The sequence below is a fragment of the Aotus nancymaae genome, unplaced genomic scaffold (genome assembly GCF_030222135.1).
Source record: "Aotus nancymaae isolate 86718 unplaced genomic scaffold, 86718_ANA_hifiasm-v0.15.2.pri h1tg000011l, whole genome shotgun sequence".
NCBI lineage: Eukaryota > Metazoa > Chordata > Mammalia > Primates > Aotidae > Aotus > Aotus nancymaae.
This window is the reverse complement of record NW_026988422.1, coordinates 12,970,992-12,994,571: the sequence shown is the minus strand read 5'-3', so window position 1 is coordinate 12,994,571 and position 23,580 is coordinate 12,970,992. Positions and strand designations below refer to the sequence as shown.

The following is a 23,580-nucleotide window of genomic DNA, read 5'->3' as shown; positions in this document are numbered from 1 at the left end:
TTTTTTTTTGTATTTTAAGTAGAGTTGGGGTTTCAACATCTTGGCCGGGCTGGTTTCGAACTCCTGACCTTGTGATCCACCCGTCTTGGCCTCCCAAAGTGCTAGGATTACAGGGGTGAGCCACCGAACCCGGCCTACAGATTTTTAAATATAGGCAACGAAAACCAAAAGAAGCAAAAGGAGAAAGCAGGCACTGATGTATATTTTAAGCCAAATGAACACAACACAGTCATACAATTCTTGTGAGGGTCCATATGGATACCTACTGCCAAGATGATGACCTAAACTCAAACCTGGGGAGGATGGATGAGAACGCTGTTTTCACCTTTCTCTGCTTGACATTTATTTGGGGAGTGGTGTATCTGGATTCAATTGCACTTTAAAAATAACGCTTTTCATATATAAGCCTTCAAATCATACATGTTCATAAAATATTCATCTCAGTCTGACAGGGCCTAGGAATTTTTCAGTTCCACCATAACTGCAGATTGCTGCCACACTCGAACACATTTGCATTATAGCACACAAATGGGTCCTAGTTTTTCCTTTATTTTCATCTTGTCAGGTCTCAACAGAAATAAAAATACTGATAGAAATTCTCTAAGAAGAAATGATACTTTACAGCTGACAGTTCTAGAGTAATTGGACATTAACAAAAAACCCCCAACCTGTTATTTTCTTGTTTAGCTGCTTAGTAAAGACTGCCTGTGTTTCATAGATGAAATAACCTAGACATCTCCCTTAGAGCAATGCAGGTCTCTGTAGCTCAACCTGTTTTATCTTGAAGTTACCTAGAGACCTACTAATATAATCCTCCCATGTACTTTGATCCTCACAGTGTTCAGCAATATAATCCAAATTCCTATTGATGTTTAACAACACAAGAGAGAAGGTGGAAGGACTCCTGCTTAACCACAAATGTAAATACTAAAACAAATTAAGGCACAGATCTCCTCCACCTAAATTTGGTTCTCTATGCATGTTCAAATTCTTTTCATACACACAAACACACCCACCTATTACAATGTCTACAAATAATCCCTCCTCTGCAGGCCTAGTTTGAAACTCTAATTGGGGTTAGTCAGCATTGGCAAAGTGGTTTGTGACTTTCCCAGAGGCAAAGTTGCAAGACGGGAAAGCACTTCACTAGCATTACCTTTAGTGTGCCTGTGCTTCTGAGTTCCTAGAGGCAGGAGAGAGATGTAGAAGCTACCTGTCACATCTAGTGGAGGTCAGGTCAGATCACGTGTTAGAAACCAACTCAGCAGCTTCAGAAGCAGGTCTGAGAGAGGAGCTTGCAGGTGGAAGCAGCACGCTCCAAGGGTCTGAAATGTCAGTACGCATGTTTTGCAAGATGTTTATGACTGGTAAACAACAGCAGGCATTGAAATTTGGGCCCAGTGCAGGTCGAAGCTGAGGCTAAGGTCATAGCTAAGTATCTGTGCATGTGAGTGTATTTGGGTGGTGTATATGTGTTGCATGTGTGGGTGATGCATGTATTTGGAGGGATGATGAAGCTATTATTCCAATAGCTGGGGAAAGAATTATAAAATATGTGTAAGCATTTGTTCAAAGGAAAGCGTTTTGTAATATTCCCACTCTTGAGCTAGGAACAAAATGGCTGGGTTAGGAGGGCAAGTGAGGAAATGAAGAGAGCAGAACAGAGTTAACAACATGCTTCTGTCACAGAGGGCTGAGTTTTTCCCAAAGGCTCTGGATATCTGGGGATGACAAAGTCTGACAGCTGAATTTGGGATGGGACAGGACAGAGTAAATAACTAAAGAAAGTTTTCTGGCTCTCTTGATCAGCCACCCTCATATTGCATCTAAGACACCCTTGGCACTCACATCCTGGGCAACCCTACGTGTATCCTTCCCTTAACTCTAGAGCCTCTTTTGCAGGGTAACCATTCAAGTTACCCTAATATGATCGGACAGAGAACACCGAGTCAGATAGTCTATTTGAACAGTCAGCTCCTTAACTAGACTGTAAATTACCTGAGGGTATGAACTGCATCTTACACCTCTTTTTTGTTGTCCATTTCAGGCACAGGCTTTCAATAAATGAATGTTATGATTGACTTTTTAAAAAGATATGTCATAACAATTGTTATTATTTTATAGTGCTTATTTTGTGATAGAAAGCATACTATATGAATTAATTTATTTTTCACACTAAAAAAATGAGGTGGTGCACAGATTACCTCTGTGTTACAGAGAAGGACACTGAGGCACAGAAAGGTTAAGTAATTTGTCCAAAGTCATAGTGCTTGTAAAGGGCAGAGTCAGTATTTATATCCAGATAGTCTGGCTGTAGCATTCGTATTCTTAACCAATCCATGATCTTTCTTTTTATAGACATGTGTGATTCTAGAACTCTTCGTGGCTTTTGTAATTTGTGGGAGGAGAGAGGGCTAGATGAGCCTTCTTAAAAGTGAAACCTACTACTGGGACTACCACAGTGGTTTATTCTTCACCATGGCCACCCAGAGGGAAAAAAAGAGAGAGAGAGAAAAAAAAACAAAAATAAACTAGTCCCATTTAAGAGACCATTTTGGTCTTGTATGATTTTTTTTTTTCATCATCAAGTCAGCCTTGGTAGACTCAGCTTAGTCCTTGGTTTCCCATGACCTCAAATCCTGTAGGAGAATGGATTTGGTTTAGGGCCAACTCATGGTTCATGCTCTCCTCAAAGTAGAGCCAACCAAAACTTCCTGTTACACAATTTATTTTGTGCCCTTTTGGGGTGGTCCCCAAATCTCTTTTAGATGTGCCAGATCTGGTTCAACTTTCAGAAGCAAGATCAGAGTAATGACTCCATCCTGCTCCACTAAATGATTTTGTCTCCATGTCACATGTGGGAAGCGGGTGTTGGGGCCACAGGAACAAGACCTATAGAAATCTCCAAGTGCTCAGGGGCAAAACCGCTAGAAAAGGATAGGATTCCAGAAAGGTAGAAAAAAAGAGAAGGGAATGATCACTAGCAACATGAGAACAGAGAATCATCTGGGAATTGGAGAGCAGTGAGGAGCACCTGTGGAAGGTTGACCCTGGCAAGGGAAGGCTGGGGACCAGGTCAGGTCAGTGGAAAGAAGGCAAAGAGGGGAACAGGAAATAGGATCTGGGAGAGGCAGCAGTCAGGCAGCAAAGATGAAAAGCTCTAATTTGACACAGGAAGAAGGAAGGCACGAGCGATGGTGGGTGAAAGAACTGTTCCTAGAAAAGAAGTTACAGCAGAGCTCTGCTTCTGACTCTCGTGACCATTTCACTTGGCCTCAAAATTTTCATTTCTAATGGGGGCTTAGTGATGAGCCTTGTCAAGTCTAATCTTCAGGAATATTATGTGCAATAATATGAAATGGATTGGAAAATTTTCATATGGTTTCATGTGGCTATTTGTGAAAGTTGAATTTAACTAATCTACTCAGTTCAGCTCTGATCACAATGAAAAATGATGGTGGCTGCAAACAATGTTTCTAGCGTTCTTATTCCAGACTTTCCATACTTTCAATTATTCACTCAACTGTCACCAATGACTGCGCTGCTACCTTCTACTGGGATTTAGAATTATAAAGAAAAATAAGATATTTTCCGTTGACAAGTTGTTCACATGGGAAAAACATACACTTAAACATAACAATGTGTTGAGAAGTACTACGACAAAGATACTATAACAGGGATATAGAGGGACCAGAGAGGGTGTCCTCTAGCCAGTTCCCTCATATACCCCCATTTACTAGCTCAATTGGTTAATTCCACCTGGAAATCCTCCTTCCTAACCCTGACCCTCAAGCCATATCCCTTGAAGTCCTGACCACTCCTCAAATTCTAGATCAAATGCTAATTTCTCAACAAGGTAGTTCCTAATTAATTCCAAATTCCAGAAGTTGGAATTAATCTCTCCCTTCTGTGTGCTTCTGTAACATGTTATTTGTGTTTCTGGATATACATATATAAATATCTCTATAGAGGTTTCTTAAAGTGCACTTAGGGTCTGGTGAGGTAAAAGTTCATTTACATCAAGTAATCTACAGTCCCTTTTAAGAGGCTAAAGTGAATAGATCCTGCTTCCTTCTGGCAATTGTGAATCCTTGTTTGTACATTTTCTTGTTTTGAAGAGGCATACAACAAACAGCTTTTAGACCTAAAATGACCCAATCATTCCTTCCAGCTCTTTTTACATTGGACAAAGAACAGGCAACAAAATAGAACAAAAAACTCAATCATATAATTTTTAATCTGGAAAGGAGTCTATATTTAATTTAACCCAATATCTTAATTACAAATGAAGAAACTGTGTCCTGAGAAATTTAGATACTTCTTCAATATTACATGGCAAGAATCAACAATAAATTTCACAACCCTTAAGTTCAAGGCTTTTCCAATAGAAACTTCCCCAAATGTAAACCAACTAGTTTACCTTTAATAAGAAAGAACGAGTGCATTTTACAAAAATGGAATAGCATTAAAATGTACAGAGAAAACAATTCATTGAAAAGCAGTATACATTATAGAGAAATGTTTTTCCTATTAGTCCATTTGTCCACAGAGAATATCATGCTTTCACAAACATCAGTGAAAATATAGACTTTAAAGCTTTAATTAAAAAATCTGACTTTTGTGACGTCTGGATCCTCTATCCTTCAGACATCAAATGATTCTATACAGATAGCAATGAGAATTATTTTGAGATTCTTCTCCAAGATATTTTAATATGTTTGGTGGTACTGGTCATTAACAGGTGTTCTTAACAGTTGCGGAAGTAAAATAATACATCAAGGCTCTGTTGAGAGGTGCACATTCACACATGTTCTCTCCCATCATGACAGGCAAATGCAGCAGGTGCACTCAAATGTGACATAGTTTACTCCATCTCAGTTCTGCTATTATTGCCAGAAGGCTTATCTTTTCCCTCCCCTTTCCCATGTCCTCACTGCCCTATCACCATCCGGATAGATCTGACTCTGTCCTATAGATGCCCCAGATTGGGCATGTGGGCGCGCCCGTGCGCGCGCGCGCGCACACACACACACACACACACACACACACACGCAAAACAGGTTGAAGCACTAAAATTGAATTTAAAATTTACTGCGTTCCAATTCTAAACAGGCATATGTATATATAATATGTATATATGTACATTTATATGTATAAATAATATGTATACATCTACATATATCACAATTCACAACTATATGTATATATAATATGTATATATTACATATATATTACATACATATATATTACTACATAGATGTACATATAATATGTATATATCTACCTATATATTCGAAGTGATAATCTAAGTGATAATCACTTAGATTAATACCACTTGCTTTGAAAACCTCTTTCATTCACTGCAGAGGATGGTCTGAAGAAACTGGCTTTCAGTTAGGGACTACTCCCACTGCTCTGCCACTCCCAAGGACCCTTCAGGGGCACAGAGACAGTGCCCGTGTTTTGCAGCTCCACAGGGGCTTAAATACAAGTTCTACCACTTACTATTTGTGATCTTGAGAAAATTACTTAACTTCTTTGAACAGTAATTTCGTTAATTCTAAACTGAGGATGTTAATACCCACTTCATGGAGTTATGAGGATTGGAGGTAATGTACACCAGTGGGTGCTGCGTGCTAGTGCTCGGCAAATAACAGCTATTATGATGCAGATGATGATAAGAGGGAAGAGTTAGAGAGGAAGTGGGAGGACGATGATGGCCCCCATTTCTTAAATCCCTTCTATATTTCAGGATTTCTCAGCAAGGATTGGTAGAAATTGACTGCTAGTTATTTATCTGGTGAGTATTAAGCTCAAGGTAGAGGAAAGAGAACTACTAGGGGTGAAGTCCATGAATGGCTAGCATTTAATATGTGATTTTCCTGTCTTGAGCCTACACATACATACACTTAATGTCCCTTCCACTGCTGAGAAAATAGCATTTCACAGTAGTGAATTTAGCATCTTTTGAGGAGTCAAGGCCATTGTTTTTTTCTTTTTGCTTAGCAGAACCAGACTTCACAAAGTAGGGTAAAAAAATTCTTGTGATCCCCATGGCGGCTAATCATATAATTTCCAGTTTCAGCAGTAGGTGCCAGCTATTTGCTCCCCCGCTACCCCAGCAATTTTAGTAACTGCAAGACATCGTATGGATCACAGAACAAATGCCCTGCTCCTTTCTCCAGTCACAGAGGCAGAATACACAGCCAAGCCAAGCCACTAGCAGAGCTGCTGTTATGGTTTGAGCTGTCCAAAGTACAACAAGGAAGGAGGAAGCCCCAACCTACCCCGGACATGCCCTGAATGACACAGCCATTTAGGGCGTGCATAAGATGCCATTCTATTTGCAAACACATACTACCTGCCGTATCACTCAAGAAAATAATTCCATCAGAAGGCCTGAAGGCAAATGACTAATGTTAAAAGTGGCCCATGCATAATTTCAGTGACAACTCCACAGGCGCCAATTAAACATGGAAAAGACCTGTTCTGAAGCATGCCCATCTGGCATTTCCCAAGGAGCTGTAGTCAATGGCTGATAAAACATATGTAACATAACTATAAAGAAATTTTGCAGCCCTCTCCTTGCTCAAAAGCAACCTGGGTCCATGAGGACAATCAACCTGGAAGACATCCAAAAGAAGAGATGAGTGAAGAAAAGCCTGCATTTGAAGCCAGCATTGCTCTTTCTCATGCACCAAAAGCAAAGATCAGGAGTTGCATGAGGTCATCTTTTCAGCCACCAAAAACAAACAAACAAAAAAACCAACCAAACCTCAAAAAGCAAAAAACAAAAAACAAAAACAAAAAAAAACCCAGACGGGTCTAGGGAATGCTTGGGAGTTTGTCTGGTAGTCTAGGCGTGAACTTCAATTGTTATGTCTCCAAGTGAAAGAAAGAATTGGCAGTAGTCCATCCCCTGCTTCTAGGAGTGCTTTCCAGTATCAGCACTGTAGGACATGCTCAGCACACCAGACCAAACTCTCTGTCCAAATATCCCTCCCTAGAAATCATACATTAACCACCTTTTGAGCGGAAGGAAGAGGACACATTTAACAAATGATGTCAAGGCATAAAACCTCCAGTAGAGAGACAGTGGCTGGAGCAGAAGTGCTTTTCAAGGCTGCAGTTCTAAATTAGTCAGGCAGACACCTGTATACATACATATAGAGAGAAACAAAGCTTCAACCACCACCACCTCATCACGCTTAATGACTGCCAGTGATGAGTTAGTATTCTCTATTCTGGCTTTTCTAACAACAAAAATGTGTCTTTATACTCAGTTCTGATTCTGAACGTATTCTCTAATGCTTGTGCATTTTTTGTTTCTCCAATACACAAGGTCAGATAAATGAGAAAGAAAATATTGATCCAGATCTAAAATTATTCTTGACTTTTAATTCATTACCTTTGATGTCTACTTCAAATGATTTAAGTTAATGCACCCCTCACATACACATAACAACAGTAAAAGGGATAATATTCTTAGAATGGGGCTAGCAAATATAAGCAACAGACAAACAAAAAACCACAAGCAAAAACAATGATGCTTCCATTCTCATGAGTCCTTTTACCAATGATGCAGCGTACGGAAATCTCTTTAAAGCAGCTGCTTCAGTGTTAAGTTTTTGGTTTGGAAATAAAAAGGGGTCACTGACAATTAATTTCTTAGCACAAAAGAAAAGCAACCCAACCTCTTAACAACACTAAAATGGCAGAACTAAACACGGTGGGAACAAGTAGGAATACCTGGGATTGCCAGATTGGAAATGGGGAGGTTGTGGAGGTGAGGGGGGAGCGAGGCCATCCAGTCGGCATTGCAGACCTCCGATGATGTCTTTGTCCCGCTGGGATTGGGGGAGCAGATGGTCCCCATCCTGAGTTTCCTCCTAGCCTTCCTAAGTGCTAGCATCCCTGTCGTTAACAAACTGGGCAGTCTCAGCCCAGTGCCACTCACTCAGTGATCATCACTTCTCGGCCTCTGTGGACGTTTCAGGGCGATGCTTGCCACGCCAGTCTTTCCAAAATGCCTTTCTTGCTGGGAAACGGGGCAAACAGATGGATCCCTACCCACTAGCACCCGCAGTCCCCACTCTCTCCGGCCCAGCCTCGGCTCCACTCCCTTAATCTGCTCAGTCCCAGCTCTGTTAAACTTCTTACGTTCCCCTCTGGAGATGGGGGAAGGTAGGCCCCTAGAGATGAATCTTACAAAAACTGAAAGTCCGTGGAGCAGCCACGCCCGGAGCCCCTCACAAGACAGGTGCCCCCCCAGTGTACAGACATGCCTGCGGGTCCATACACATGTGCGCGCCCGCGCGCGCCGGCTCTAGCCTGATTTATGTTTCTATATATGTCACTGGGCTGGTACACAAGCTGGGCCTGCCTGCTACTCACCACCCCCGCTTCTCCGCACAGACGCCCCCTGTCCTGTGGCTTCCTGAAAGACACACAGAAGTGCAGCCGGCGGCACTCCGACTCCCGGCAGCCCCGCCCCTCACTGCCGGGCAGATTTGCCGGGCTAGACGGCCCGTGATTGGTCGCTGGCGGAGCGCGCTCCGATTGGCCGGCGCCCTCCGGGCTGCCCCTCTGTCCCGCTCCCACGCCTCCCCAGCTTCCCAGTCTCCTCCCTCCGTTACTCCTGTCTTCCTGTGTGTGAGTGTAGAGACGCGTAGAGACGCCTCGGCAGCGACTGCGTTCGTGGAAACTTGCAGGCTTCGGTCAGTCGGTCCTCAGATAAGTCCTGTTTCCTCCAGCCCCTCACACAGTCAGCACTCAGATGTTCAATGCGACCACAAATGTTTCCTTCTTTCTTTCACACACACGCAGGCGCGCCCCCCCACACACACACACAGGAAAAGGGTTGCATTTTCCGTAAACCACAGAAGCAGCAGAAATGTAATAGTAAGAAGCCGAGAAAGGTGCTGTATTGTTGTACCAGAGCGAGCAAAGAAAATCAACATCAAGACAAAAGTATGCCAAATTGCAGGGTCTTTATTGCCGGCAGCCACGGAGGACTCAGGTCTCTCCAGCCCGTGGCCCCGAACTCAATGGGAGCAAGGTATTTAAGCTGTAAAACCATATCCTTGTTTCCTGGGGTCTCAGGGGTTGTGCAAGGCAAGCTGTTTGTACAGAAGCAAGAGTCAGCGGTTTGTTGCAAGGGGATGGACAACAGTGGAAAATTTTTAACCTTAGAAAATAACATTTCTGAGAATTACACCTCTGCTCAGGGCCCAGGTGGCTTTTCTATAAGATGGCGGTGCTTAAGCTCTTTGTTTTTGTTTTTTTGTGCCTATGTCATTCCCCCCTGTTATTTAGTACGTGAGTCAAATAATTTATTCTTTGATTAAAACTGGTCAGTTTGGTTTAAGGGTTCATACTGGGATCTTAGGATCATTAGTTTCACAGAATTAATTCTTGACTGGATTATCTTGAGCAACTCAAGGGCCAAACACAAGTCCTAGTAACAGTAGGACCTTGTTGTCCATTGTAGATATTTACACGGGGCAAGATGTATACGGGTGTGCACAGTACCGGGTCAGAGAAATTGTTGAACTGATAAGTGAAATGCAGTTAGTAAGACTCAAAGTGCAGGCTAGCTAAGATGATTTTGGGGCAGTAAAGAGTTGTTCTGTTATAGCTCAAGGGAAGGGTTTTATTACAGCGTATGGGGAGTTAGTGAGGGTATAATTAGGGGAATGATAACATTCACCTTTTCCTTCTAGATCTCCCAGGGTCAGGTGAAATTGGTTTCAGAGCAGGGGATGTTGGAGGGGGTTATGGGCAATTGTGCTGCTAAGCCTGTGTAAAAAGTTGGCTGTGAGTTTAAGTATAACCAACAGTCTGCACCCAAGTTCGGGCTGGACTGGTTAAATAGGTGGTGTGTTGAGGACAGCATATCTAGGAGGTTTAAATCTTCTATGGTTAAAGTTGCCACTGATGGGGATATGGTGGGAAGGGTGACGTTAGGAGAAGGAAGAGTAGGAGAATGGAATTTGCGGGTTTTTGGGAGAGGTTTTGGGGGCCGTATGACTTCGGCAATTTGTCCTACAGGGCGGTTGGGTCTTGGTGGGGCCATGTGCTAGATGGTAAAAATATTTCCCCAGTCCCATCCCGACACATACGGTTTGATACCCCAGGTACGTCCTGTGTTCCATCTACTGTCAGGGTTGAATATATTTATTTTGAGTGGGTTACAAGTGCCGGCGGCAGAGCGTGGGTTTGGGGAGGACACTCGTTGGAAAGAAATGAAGGAATCTCTGTTTTTGGTGTATCCTGATATAGTGGAGATGGTCTTACATCCCCAGTGAGGGCAAAGGTACTCATTTAAGTTTTTACACTTCCATCTCTGTTGGCTAGTAGAGCCTGGGCGTAGGCAAAGACCCTTTTCCTGGAGAACTTCCTCCTGCTCTGTACTACCACAGCCCCAATTATTTTTCTTTATTTTATGCGAAATTATTGCTCCTGCATGAGGCATGGTAGGGAGTGACTCGGAGGTTTTTTAAGCTTGGGGCCTACGATATCACAAAGATCTAGGAAGAAGGTTACGGGGCTTTTTGGGGAATGCTCAAGGGTAGAGTTGACTAGGGTGGATCCGTGCCTGTTCGAGCACTGACATATTCTCCAGTGGAGCCTTCAATAAGTACCTATTGAAAGTAAGTAGACTTTAAGGGGGCGTCTGCCATGGGAGTTTACAGCATGGGTTAGGGAGGCGAGGGTGGTGACCGCGAAGAGCGTGCAAGTCTTAGCTTTAGCAGATCCGGGGCTGAGTGGTCGACGCTCCGTTGTTCTTCTGGTGGGGCAGTCTTGGCGTGGGTGTGGTGAATCCAAACTGTTAGTCCGTCCACTTTGAGTGCGGTGGGGGTAGTCAGGTAACCGCGTAGGGTCCTCTCCAACAGAGGGTGAAGCCGGAGGTGGTGAATCTTTTAACTAAGACCGAGTCTCCAGGCTGGAAGGAATGTGTTGGTTGGTCCGTGAGGCCCACTGGTGTGGGACGAGTGCCTCTGATGAGCTGGTGCACCTGGGATTGAGCAGACTGGAGCACCTGTAAGGACTTAAGGAGTGTACGGTTAAGGATTTCTGCCTGCACGATATCTGCGGGTTTGGCGAGTAGGGGAGGAGGCCTGCCAAACATGATTTCAAAGTGGGAGAAACCTTTCTGATAGGGGGTGCATCGGACGCTGAGGAGGACAAAAGGAGGCAGGCTGACCCAGTTTTCACCGGTCTCTAGGATAAACTTTGTTAGGGTTTCTTTTAAGGTCCGGTTCATCTGATCGACCTGTCCTGAACTCTGGGGACGATAGGCACAGTGTAATTGCCAGGATATACCCAGAGCCTTGGCTAGGCTCTGAGAAATTTGTGCCGTGAAGGCTGGCTCATTGTCTGATCCTAGCGTTAAGGGCAGGCCGAATCGAGGGACCAAGTACTGTAGGAGTTTTTTGTGACCACTAAAGCGGTCTCAGACCTAGTGGGAAAGGCCTCCACCTATCCAGAGAACGTGTCTACAAACACAAGGAGGTATCTGTAGCTGTTTACCGGGGGCTTTACTTCAGTAAAATCTATTTCCCAATGTTCTCCAGGGCTAGTTCCCAGGCATTACATAATTGAACTTCACCTATACATCACTGTGCAGCAGTTCCGTGCTGTTATTCCTGTTTTACAGAGGAGGCAGTAATGAAACATATTTGTATTGTCCTGTTGTTTGGAACCTTCTTTCAAATTCCTTGTCCCATTTGCTCGTCACAGTACCCCCACCAGGAAGGGAGAGTTGCTGATATAATTCCCTTGAATAGATGAAATGAAAGTCTGGAAGCATTCAGGGAGCTGAATGTGGTGGCACTATTGGAAATCCCATTTTGGAACGAGGCCTGCTAGTATGGAGGCTCAAAGGCACACAAACCCATTTCCCTGCTTTCTGCAGTGTTCCCTACTCCTTCAAATGGTACTTGTCTGAATATGAGGAAAATACGAGGTCTCTGCTGATCTGAGGACTTTGCACATGGAAATCACAGGGACATCTTGGCAAACAGACAAATCAAGAAAAGCACCCTGGGCTTGATGGTAGGGTCCCAGAGGGGCTTCAGGCCAGGCAGGTCCTCAGTAACTCAGGAGGACCTTATTGGAAAAGAAAGCCGTCCCCTGAGCTAAGACAAGATTGAAGGCTCATATACAGATTGTAGGTCAGCTCACATTTAATCACCAAATGGCCCCACCTCATCTCTCCGGCCCCAAACCACCTTCCTATACACACAACTCCTGCTGCGTAGTGGCCGCTTTTGACATCTTATTAAAATTTCCTCTTCCAGGCTATTCTTAACATTCATTTAAACCTAGTTTGCTGCATAATATTCCCATTTTGTTTGTTTGTTTGTTTGGTTTGGTCTGGAGGAGTATCACTTGTATGTTAAGAAACTTGTATGTTAAATATCACTTGTATGTAATATTTTTCATATATCTTCTTATGCTTAAAAGGGTTCTTTGGTATAAACATAGTATTCTTTGTTTTCAATGACACCACAGGATATTGGGAGTATGTCACCTAGCTGTTTGCATCAACTTTTTTTTTCTTCCCACCCACTCCCCTAGAAAAATGACTCTGAAGTAATATCTTAAGATTTATTTTTAAAGTGTCAACTTTCAAGACTTCCCTTTAGCCCCAAATTTCCAAACATAAAACTTTATGAAAGCTGTCTAAGGCAAACACAATGTATTCTTTAGGCTTTACTGTGAAATGTTAATTTTAGTGCCTTTTTTCGCTTTATTTTTCAGCTGTTAACGAAAGGAATGAGCAATATTTAAAAAGCATCAAACTTTAGAGACTTAGCGACATCACTGAGAACTTGAAAACAAGTAGACCCACTTCAGAATGAGATGATTTGCACCTATCTGAAATTGGCAGCTTTTAAATTTACAGTTACTTGATTTGCCTAAGGAAACAATTCAAAAAGAGGGCAACACTTTTTCCATATATTCCTGAGTCAGTCCTGGGAAAAAAAAAATCTAGCAGATAAAAACACAATATCTAGTACAGAATTTGGCATATAGCAGCTGCTCGATATTTCTTGGAAGGAGGAAGATGCCTGGTAAATGCTCTTGGTAAATGTCATGCTCTGCTGGGTTGTAAGTAGTGTCTTAGAGCAATGCTTTTCAGAAATTAATATGTAAATCAATCATATTCTGATTAAATCAGTTTGAGATGGACCTGATGTTTTACATATTCAACAAGCTTCTAGCTGATGCAGATGCTTCTGGCCCAGACTACACTTTGAGTAGCAAGGCCTTAGAGAACAGGCTCATGTTTGATAGGTGGGATATGCAGTGCTTTTCTCTCTTTTCCAAGATGTTATAATGTTTTTATTCATCTTTTAGAATTGTAAAATAAATTTGCTTAAAAAATCTTAGGTAACACTATCTAAGAGGATAATTTTTCTATCATATTATGTCATGGAAACCAAATTACCAGTGGGATTTTTCTACTATGCCATAGGGATTTAGGGAAAAATATTTTTAAAATAAAAATTAATACTTACAGTTTGGATAGTTAATATTTTTATATACACTATATTCTGATATCAAAAGAAGAGAAAATGGGTGGAGGGTTTTGGCATGGGAGAGGCACGTGTAGCTGGGAAAATAGAGGCAAAGCTATGACAATGAATGACAGATGTGAGAAACTGAGGATATGCTAGAGTGGCATATGAGAGAAGTTGGAAATTTAGTTCATTTACTCTCATTTAATCTTTACATGAGCCCAATAATTTAGATACTATTACTGTTCCCATTTTACAAAGGATACTGAGGCTTAGAGGCTACATAACCCTGTCCAAGATCTCATAGCTAGTAAGTTGCATAGCTGTGACTCCAAGTCTTGATCACTGTGTCAAGGGCTTCCCATTACATGTTACCTATTACTGTAAACCTGGTAAAGGCTGTTTATGACCAAAGCGTATTAAAAAGTTGGACCTTTTTTTTTCTATTGACAAAAATGGCCATTGCAGGTTTTTGGGAAAGGGAGTAAAATGATTCACATTGTACTTTAGGAAGGTAACTATGGCAGAATGGAGAATGCTTGGAGAAGTAAGAGTCTTTAGAGAAATCACTGAAATCAATTATCTAAGCAATGAAAAGTGAGAAAAAAAATGCAAAGATCTGGCACATAGAGACCAAATGCATGGCCTTTCTTAACTCTGATGCTTGCCTTCCCATCCCCACTTCTCACCCCAAGGACCTGTAATTCAAAGACCCAAGTGGGTAGCTTCCCTACCTCTTAAATTATTTTTTATTACTTGAACACCTCATCAAACTGCTCATCCATTTTTATTAAATACAACCAATATCATTTATATAAATACATATACAAAGTTGTTTTCTGGAAATTTTTTTCTCCATTATACTGTTATTCCCCCAACCATTCCCCATTCTGTCATAGTTATCTTCCTAAAATACAATGTGAATCATTTTACTTCCCTTCTCAAAAACCTGCAGTGGCCTGTCTTACCAATATACAAATTTTTCTAAGCTCGTTAATATGCTTTGTTCATAAACAGCCTTTATCAGGGTTACGATAATAATAGGAGACATATAATGGTAAAGACCCTACTGGATTCCTGAAGAGCTGACCATAGCCTTTGCCCTTTATTTGGAGACTCCATTATTGTTTGAAATGTTTGTACTTTACAAGTGGTTTGTTTTGTTTGGATTCATGTGATAAATGAGTAGTGAGGATTCCAGAGAAGGCACCAAAACAGCTTGCCATTCAGGCATGTGTATTTCGCAGGATAGGCCAGCCTAATTTTACTTACTTAAAGGCACCCAAAAAGCCTGGGAGGAAGCATATTGATTTAATGATATTGGGACCAGGGCTGTCCCTGGCCTCCAGAGCTAAGCCCCAGGGCTGTCTTACTTCCCAGGCTGTGTACTAGATGGGGAAGGAACAGATCCCAAGCAGAATCAGCATGCAGGCATGTATTTGGTCCAGGGATATTGCCTAGAGGGGAGTGAGGTTATATGGTGCTTTGAGTTCCACAGTGATGTGTCATAAGCAACATTTTTTTTCTGGCTTGAGAAGTAGGTGGGTAGAAAAGGAGTAAGGGACTGAAATGAGAAGCCAAGTAAATGAAAGATGGGCTGGAGAATAAGCTGCTTTGTTTTGTGGCCTAAAACCAGTGGAGTTTATTCCTAGTCATTTCCAACCTTCTTCACCCGGCCCAAGCCAAAAGACTGTATGATAAAGATCAGAGTAGAATGAGGAGATGCCACCAGCATAGGTGGTGCTGGGGACATGATGACAGAAGCAGCAATTACCTCTAGGAAGAGTGATATCATTGCAGCAACTGGGGATCCTGAGGAGCCTCCAAGGAAGTGGAGACACTGAGGCACATGCTTGTGGACACATGATACCTTACACATTCCTGACATCAGAAGAGAGTCAGAGGATCGGGATCCAGTTATTTTGTTGATTGGGGTAGAGCCAGAAACCATTGTTTTGTCATTGTTACTGTGACTCATTCCCAGATTATACACAGGTGATGTGGCCTGGAGAAACTGGGCAGAAGAGAAGCAGAAGCTTAACTAGGGAGTAGTGTTTTCTGTATTATCTCATGCCCACTTCGTATTTATGGCCCACAACTGGGATTCTGTAAATGAGACAAGAGTGAATGGCAGCAATGGCCAGCCATGATTGTTTCTCCCGGATTTGAAAGCTTAGTGTTCAGGAAGACCCTAAGACCTCTGTGCCTTTTACATTTCTTGGACATTAAGTTTTTCTGGTATGCTTTAGAGAAAATTTCTTTTGACAATAGTAGTTACTAGGTTACTATAATACTTTTGAGAGGAGCTACTAACAAGTGATGATTGTAATATTCATTTTAATATCCATTACTTTTTGTCTACCACACCGTATTCCAGCATCCTCTTCCATTTCTCCTTCCCACGCCACCTGCAATCGCTGAAAAGGTAATTGAGAGGAAATAAAGGCCTCAGAGCCTTTACTTTCTAGCTAGTTAGCTGCAAAGCCCTGATTTAAGATGTTGTAGAGCCACCTGCTGGTATTCAGGGCTCACTTCAGGCACACATATTTTCTTTCCATGTCAATTATCCTAAAAATGTCTAGATCACCAGCAACAGGAACAACTAGAAGTTTATGCAATACACATATTTCTGGATCAAATGTCAATCCTACCGTATCAGATCCTCTGGGGATGGCACCTTTTATTCCTGTCTTTAAAATAAGTTCTTCAGGGGTTTTTTATGTCTCAAATGTTTGAGATCAAGGCTTTGAAATGTCAGCAAATTTCTCTTTTTAAAAAAAGTTAGAATAGGTAGAAAGGCAGAGTAAACAATTCTTATTCATGCTGCATATAATTTTATGCAATTTGAGAAGAATATTTTGGCAGAGATAGTTGATCTCAACTAGCAGGAAAATCAATTGATCTGCTACCCTTCCCTTTTTTTTTTTCCCTCCAGGCTACTCGACTCCAAGGTTCCTAGAATTATAAGAATTATATCAATTATTAGGAGATGTTGTTGTATTAATGTATATATTAGTAATCGCTTGAGCTTCAGTCACAACAGAATGACCTCTGTGCATTTGTTATCATTTAACAAATTTAATCTTAAAAAGCAATGCATTCTTTTAACAACATGACTCTGCATTTTGGGTTGCCACCATCAGTTGGAAATGGCATGATGCCACACCATCCATGGAGTAAATATCAGGTGACTGAGAACAGACATTATCATTCTCCTCCAACTTTTTAAATATTAAAATTACAAGTTTATACAAACAACATTGACCAACAAAACTTCTTTTTTAATAAAGTAAATAAATTTCAATGTAAATAAAAGTGATGAAGTTTTAGTGTCAACAATTCTCTCTGATCAACTCTCTCTGAACGTTAGGTTGTAGTCAAAGGCCCTTACTATGCTTGTTGGCCTTTCGATGATTTTGTTTCAGAGGATTCTGACTTGCTTAAGTGTCTGTGGTTAACTTTCCATCTCAGCCACGTGTCTGGCTCTGCCCTTCCTAAACTGTAGAAACTGGTCATGGAGGAAGTTGTAGTTTATTTTAGCAACATCTGCACCCACAGCTTCCTCTTCCTTTGAGTAGCAGAAGTAAAAGAGAAAGTAAAATTTATGCCACACATCCTTCTTTTTCAGCCAAGTATAAAGGTCTAGAAGTCAGAGTTAGGCAATATAATGAAGTAGAGGAGGAAGTGAGTTCCTATAACTGGAAGCATCCAAGCCAAGCTTGGCACCAATAAGACAGTAACGGGATAGAATTGAAGCACCTGATGCATGATTGAACTACGTGAACTTCATGGTCTTTCCAACTATAGTCTGTTTTTTTTCCCTCTGTCAGCTGTAGATACCTTTTATCTCTGCACAGTTAAGCCTTTCTTGCTTCTCTGTATTATCTTTCCTCACTCAAATCTTTGACTTCATTTGCTATAGTCAGGACTAACAGAACTTCTTCTATTTAAATATGGACCTGATACTCTAAAATCATGCTGCTACCAGCAAAAGCTTGAGATTGTGGTTTGGGGAGTACCTTTATATTGGCAACACGTTCTAACTCCTGGGGACACCTCAACATTTCTCTACCCTCTCCCTGCATTCAGTACCCAGGATGAGATGCTCTTACGTCAGGAAGCCAGCCTCAGAAAACACATAATGAAGCTCTCAGAGTGGGAAATATGACCTGGATGGAAGTCACCTTTAGTGTTTACATCATGTCCACAGTGGTAGGATTGGTGTGTGTGTGGCCCTAGGGCAAAGCTTCTCAACTCTTGCACCAGAGGTGCCCTAACCATGGAGCTGAGTAAATGCACACTGCAGAGTGCTGCGTGGCAAGCATGACAAGCATGGATCCTGGCACTTCTTTCAAGCTGCATAGTTTGTTTTTGTGAATTCATTCATGTTTTGTTACACACACATGTACATGTGCACACACACACACACACTTGATGTTCTCAGTGTGCTATGTTTGCCCAGTGGCTTTGAGTCCCTCCTGGCACACACCTGTATTCTTGGGTACTTGTGACCTTTTAATGGGAAAGTCCAAAGAAAGAAAAGAACAAAAAACAAAACAAAACAAAAAAAACAAAACAAAACAAAATAATGGGAAAGTCCTAGGACTGGGAGAAAGGCAGCAAGAAGTCAATTAGGTACAAGAAAACTCTGTTCACTCATGGCCCAGCCCAGTTTAGCAAAGTAAAACACTACAAGTGGATTTGAAACCAAAGCTTGAAATAGTGTCCATATGCCCAAACCTTAGGCAACCTGGGGCAAAAGCAGATGAAGAATCAGGGTTATGAGCCGTTAGAGACATGACTGTCTCCTTAAAGAGAGTAGAGTACTGAAAGCTTCCCACCTAAGCTTAACTCTCTGCTCTTGAGTTGACCAGGAGAAAGTTTCACCTGTAGGGCTCATCCTGCCCTTCTGTTACTGAATGTACAGTATTAAAGCCTGATGAATTTACACAGAAGAAATAGACGACAAGAGGCCTCTGACTCAGGTCTCAAACTCCTGTGACTCAGCCTGCTGAGGTATGTTCTTGCCTCAAGAGTTTTAGACCGAGTTTCCTCCCCTGGCTAGACTGGTGTTCTGTGTCTACTTACATGAGTCTTGACTGATTGCTTGGATCTGTTTTTTTTTTTTTTTTCCTCTGCACCTATGATGCATGCCTGATTCTACCAATCTGGGCCAAACTTTGAAACTGACTCAGTGCCTTATTCAGCCTAAGGCATCTGCCAAGCCACCCAGATTTAAGTCCTGACCTCTCCTGGCCTGACTGACGTGCAGCAGTAAAGACCCATTAGAAGAGGAGCATTGATTTGAAGTGGATGTATTAGTCTGACGTGGAGTGAGTCAAAAGAAAAGCTCAACTCACCAGACTTGAGTGACCATCACCACTTTTAGCAAATTCTCTATTCCACAAGGCATTTTTCTTTCCCCTACTCATTCATTTGCCATTTCCTTTCCTTCATTCACACAGTAGCAAATCGAACTCTGCGTTGTGCCTGGCCTCGTACTCACAGCGGGGGTATGGAGGAGTGAAGGCAGCTTCCCACCTTTGACGACATTTGGGTCCAACAGAGTTCACAGCCCGCATTCCCTCATCTTGGAGTGACATTGCACATTTTGACTTAAATATTAAAGCAACAATAGCAAACCGAAAAGTTTCATCTCAGTAGAACAGAGAGTATCTTCAAATAGTATTTATTGAACAAATAAATATTACTCAAGCTGTGTACCCAAAATTTGGGGTGATGGGTAAAAGTTCTGTAGGAGGAAGTTCTGTAGAACTGATTGCTGAGCCTTCTTCCTACCCCAGCTCCTGTGTGGGGAGGCCCCAGTAGGCATGCTGAGTGGGAGTCTGCCCAGTTCTGCCACATGTGTGGGATCTTGTTGCAGGGAGTGCTGTAAACTGTGAACCTGTGAACTGTTTCCGTGGTTTCTACTACAGTGGCAACAAAAAACACTGCCCAAGGGTTTGAGGGAGGAATGAAAATCTGTCTCTTGGGTGAAGTCTGGAGAAACACAGCTTAGTCTCCTTTGATATGAAATAGTTTAATGGTGAGAGGCTAAGTTTGCCCTGGAGTTTTGGGAAAATCAAAGGGCTCCATTTATCTCCTTAAGAAAGAAAAATTGATTGACATTTTGGTGGATCCCAGCCAATACCTAGGGCAGAATAAGACCCAGAAATGAAATAAAAACAGTGAACTTATGAGATGAATCCTTCCTTATTTTTTTTTTCTGAACTTTCAGATTGAACAATGCTCAGAGAAAAGAGAAAGAATCCCACCCTCTGCAATGAAACAGCATTTTGAATTTTGTACTGTATAAAGGCTACAGTCTTGGAAAAGTAGGCTGGTTTTGAGTCGAATTAAGCATCTTTTATTAGGGTCTTGCTCAAGTATTTTTTATTTAAACTTTCTACTTGGAAATAATTTCAAACTTCAAAAAAATTGCAAAAGTAAAAATATTAAAAGATGTGTAAAAATATTAAAAGACGTCTCTCTCTCACACACACTTTATTCCATCTACCTAGATTCATCTATGTTTAACAATTTACCCCCTTTAGTTTGTCATTTGCTTCCATCTCTCTCCATATGCATATATGTACATATGTATTCATATACATATACATGGACACATGAACACACATCCTTTGAGGCTAAGTTATTTCTATCACGGCCCTTTGACTGCTAAATAATAACTGTGTATTTTCTACGAACAAAAATCTCTTACATAGCAACATCGGAATTATAAATACTTTAGTCATCTGTCCATATTCTAATTTTGTCAGATGATCTAATAAATGTCTTTTATAGCAATTCCCCCATCTAGTACAGGATTCAATCTAGAGTTAGGTATTGCAATCAGTTGTTATGTCTCTTTAGCCTCCTTTAATCTAGGATATTTTTAAAGCCTTTCTTTATATTGACATTTTTGAAAAATACAATCTCCTCTCCCTTTTTAATGAAACATTTCTTTTTGTTTAAAATTTCAACTTTTATTTTAGATACAGGGGGCACATGTACAAGTTGGTTGCATGAGGATATTGTGTGATGCTGAGGTTTGGGACACAGATCTTTTCACCCAAGTAGTGAGCATAGTACTTGATAGGTAATTTTTCAACCCATGCCTTCCTCCTTCCCTTTATTCCCTAGTAATCCACATTGTCCATTGTTCCCATATTTATGTCCAGATGTACTGAATGTTTAGCTCCCACTTATAAGTGAAAACATGTATTTTGTTTTCTGTTCCTGCATTACTTCACTTAGGATTTTGGCCTCCAACTGCATCCACTTTGCTGCAGAGGACATGATTTCATTCTTTGTAATGGCTGCATAGTATTCCACATTGTATATGCACAACATTTTCTTTATCCAGTCCACCAGTGATGGACAACTGGATTGATTCTATGTTTTTGATACTATGAAGGGCATGGTGATGAACATACATGTACACATGTCTTTTTGGTAGTATAATTTATTTTCCTTTGGGTATACACTCAGTAATGTGATTGCTAGGTCAAATAGTAACACTATTTTAAGTTCTTTGAGAAATCTCTGGACTGCTTTCCACAGTGGCTGGACTAACTTATATTCCCACCAACAGTGTATAAGCCTTTCTTTTCTTTGCAACCTTGCCAGCATCTGTTTTTTTGACTTTTTAATAATGGTCCTTCTGGCCGGTGGGAGATGGCGTCTCATTGTGATTTTGATTTGTGTTTCTCTGATGATTAGTGGTGTTGAGCATTTTTTCACATGTTTGTTGGCCACTTGTATCTCTTCTTTTGAGAAATGTCTGTTCATGTCCTTTGCCCATTTATTTTAATCGAGGTTTTTTTGCTTGTTCATTTGTTTAAGTTCCCTATGAATTCTGGATATTAGGCCTTTGTCGGTTGCATTGTTTGCAAATAGCTTCTCCTATTCTGTAGGTTGTCTGTTTACTCTGTTGATTGTTTCTTTTGCTATGCAGAAACTTTTTAGTTTATTTAAGTCCCACTTGTCTACTTTTGTTTTTGTTACAATCGCTTTTGGGAACTTAACCACAAATTCTTTGCCAAGGCTGTTAGAGTTTGGCTTTGTGTCCTCACCCAAATCTCACTTTGAATTGTAATTCCCAGTGATGGGAGAGAGACCTGGTGGGAGGTGATTGAATCATGGGGGCAGATGTCCCCCTTGCTGCTCTTGTGAAAGTGAGTTCTCATGAGATCTCATGGATTTGTTTAAATGTATGTAGCAAAAAAGTGCTACTCACTTTTTTGTTTAAAAGTGTATAGCACTTCTGCCTTTGCTTTGTCTCTCTCCTGCTGCCATGTGAAGATATGCTTACTTTCCCTTTGCCCTTCTACCATGATTGTAAGTTTTCTGAGGTCTCTCAAGCCATGCCTCCTGTCTAGCCTGTGGAACTGTGAGTCAGTTAAACCTCTTTTCTCTGTAAATTACCCAGTCTCAAGTATGTCTCCATAGCAGTGAAAGCATGGACTCATAAAGAAAATTGGTACCAGAGAAGTGAGGCATTGCTATAAATATGCCTGAAAATATGGAAGCAATGTTGAAACTGGGTAATGTGTGGAAGCTGGAACAGTTTGGAAGGATCAGAAGAAGGCAGGACGATGAGAGAAAGTTTGGAACTTCCTAGAGATTTGTTGAATGGTTGTGACCAAAATGTGGATAGTAATAGGGATAGTGGAGCCCAGGCTGTGGTGGTTTCGGATGGAGATGTGGAACTCATTGGGAATTAGAATAAAGGTAACTTTTGCTATGCTTTAGCAAAGACACTGGTGGCATTTTGCTCCTGCTATTGAAAACGATGGAACTTTGAACTTAAGAAAGATGATTTAGAGTATCTGGCAGAAGAAATTTCTAAGTGCAAAGCAGGCAACTTGGCTGCTTTAAAAAGCCTCATTTGTATAAACAAAGAAATAACCTGAAATTAGAACTTATATTTAAAAGGGAAACAGAGAATAAAAGGTTGGAAAATTTGTAGCCCAACCATGTGGTAGAAAAGAAAAATCCATTTTCTAGGGTTGGGGGTACATTCAAGCCTGCTGCATAAGTTTGGATAAGTAAGGAAGAGCTGAATGTTAATAGCCAAGACAATGCGGATAATGCCTCCGAGGCATTTCAGAGACCTTCGAGGCAGCCCCTCCCATCACAGGCCTGGAGGAATAGGAGGGAAAAATTGTTTCCTGTGCCAGGCCCAGGGCTTCACTGCTCTGTGCAGCCATGGGACATGGTGCCCTGCATCCCAGCCACTCTAGCTTCCAGCTGTGTCTAAAAGGGGCTAAGGTACAGCTCAGGCTGTTGCTTCAGAGGGTGCAAGCATCAAGCCTTGGAAGCTTCCATGTGGTGTTGGACCTGTGGGTGCATAGAAGGCAAGAGTTAAGGTTTGAGAACCTCTGCCTAGATTTCAAAGGATGTATGAAAATGTCTGGATGTCCAGGTAGAAGTCTGCTGCACGGGCAGAGCCCTCATGGAGATCCTCTACTAGGGTAAGACAAAGGGAAAATATGAGCTCGGAGCCCCCACACAGAGTCCCCACTGGGGCACTGCCTAGTGGGGCTATGAGAAGAGGGCTACTGTCCTTCAGACCCCAGAATAGTAGATCCACCCAGAATGGTAGATCCACTGTCAGACGGCACCATGCACCTATAAAAACTGCAGGCACTCAGTGACAGCTTGTGAAAGCAGTCAAAAGGACTGTGCCCTGCAGAACCACAGAGGTGGAGCTTTCCAAGGTTTGGGAGCCCACCCTTTGCATCATTGTGACCTGGATGTGAGACATAAAGGAGATTATTTTGGAGGTTTAAGGTTTAATGATGGCCCTGCTGGGTTTCAGACTTGCATGGGGCCTGTTGCCCCTTTGTTTTGGCCAATTTCTTCCTTTTGGAATGGGGGCATTTACCCAATACCTGTACTTTGATTGTATGTTGAAAGTAACTAACCTGTTTTTTATTTTACAGGCTCATAGGCAGAAGGGACATGCCTTGTCTCAGATGAGACTTCGGACTTGGACTTTGAGTTAATGTTGAAATGAGTTAAACCTTTTGGGGACTATTGGGAAGGCATG

General features: G+C 41.7%; 1 protein-coding gene and 1 long non-coding RNA gene across 4 annotated transcripts in view; one reads left to right on the top strand and one right to left on the bottom strand.

Moving 5' to 3' along the window:
* Window positions 1-8,434, bottom strand: part of PLCXD2 (phosphatidylinositol specific phospholipase C X domain containing 2) — a 52,393-nt gene extending 43,959 nt beyond the window's left edge. The window contains exon 1 of the mRNA XM_012460950.3: window positions 7,750-8,434. Within this exon, the coding sequence (XP_012316373.1) occupies window positions 7,750-7,912 (163 nt within the window). The 5' untranslated portion in view covers window positions 7,913-8,434. The remainder of the gene's footprint in view (window positions 1-7,749) is intronic.
* Window positions 8,435-8,653: 219 nt separating this feature from the next.
* The window catches only part of LOC105723075 (uncharacterized), a 304,135-nt gene continuing 289,208 nt past the window's right edge, over window positions 8,654-23,580 (top strand). For all 3 annotated transcript variants that reach the window (XR_001108739.3, XR_001108737.3, XR_001108736.3), the window contains exon 1: window positions 8,654-8,717. This is a non-coding gene — a long non-coding RNA (uncharacterized LOC105723075). The remainder of the gene's footprint in view (window positions 8,718-23,580) is intronic.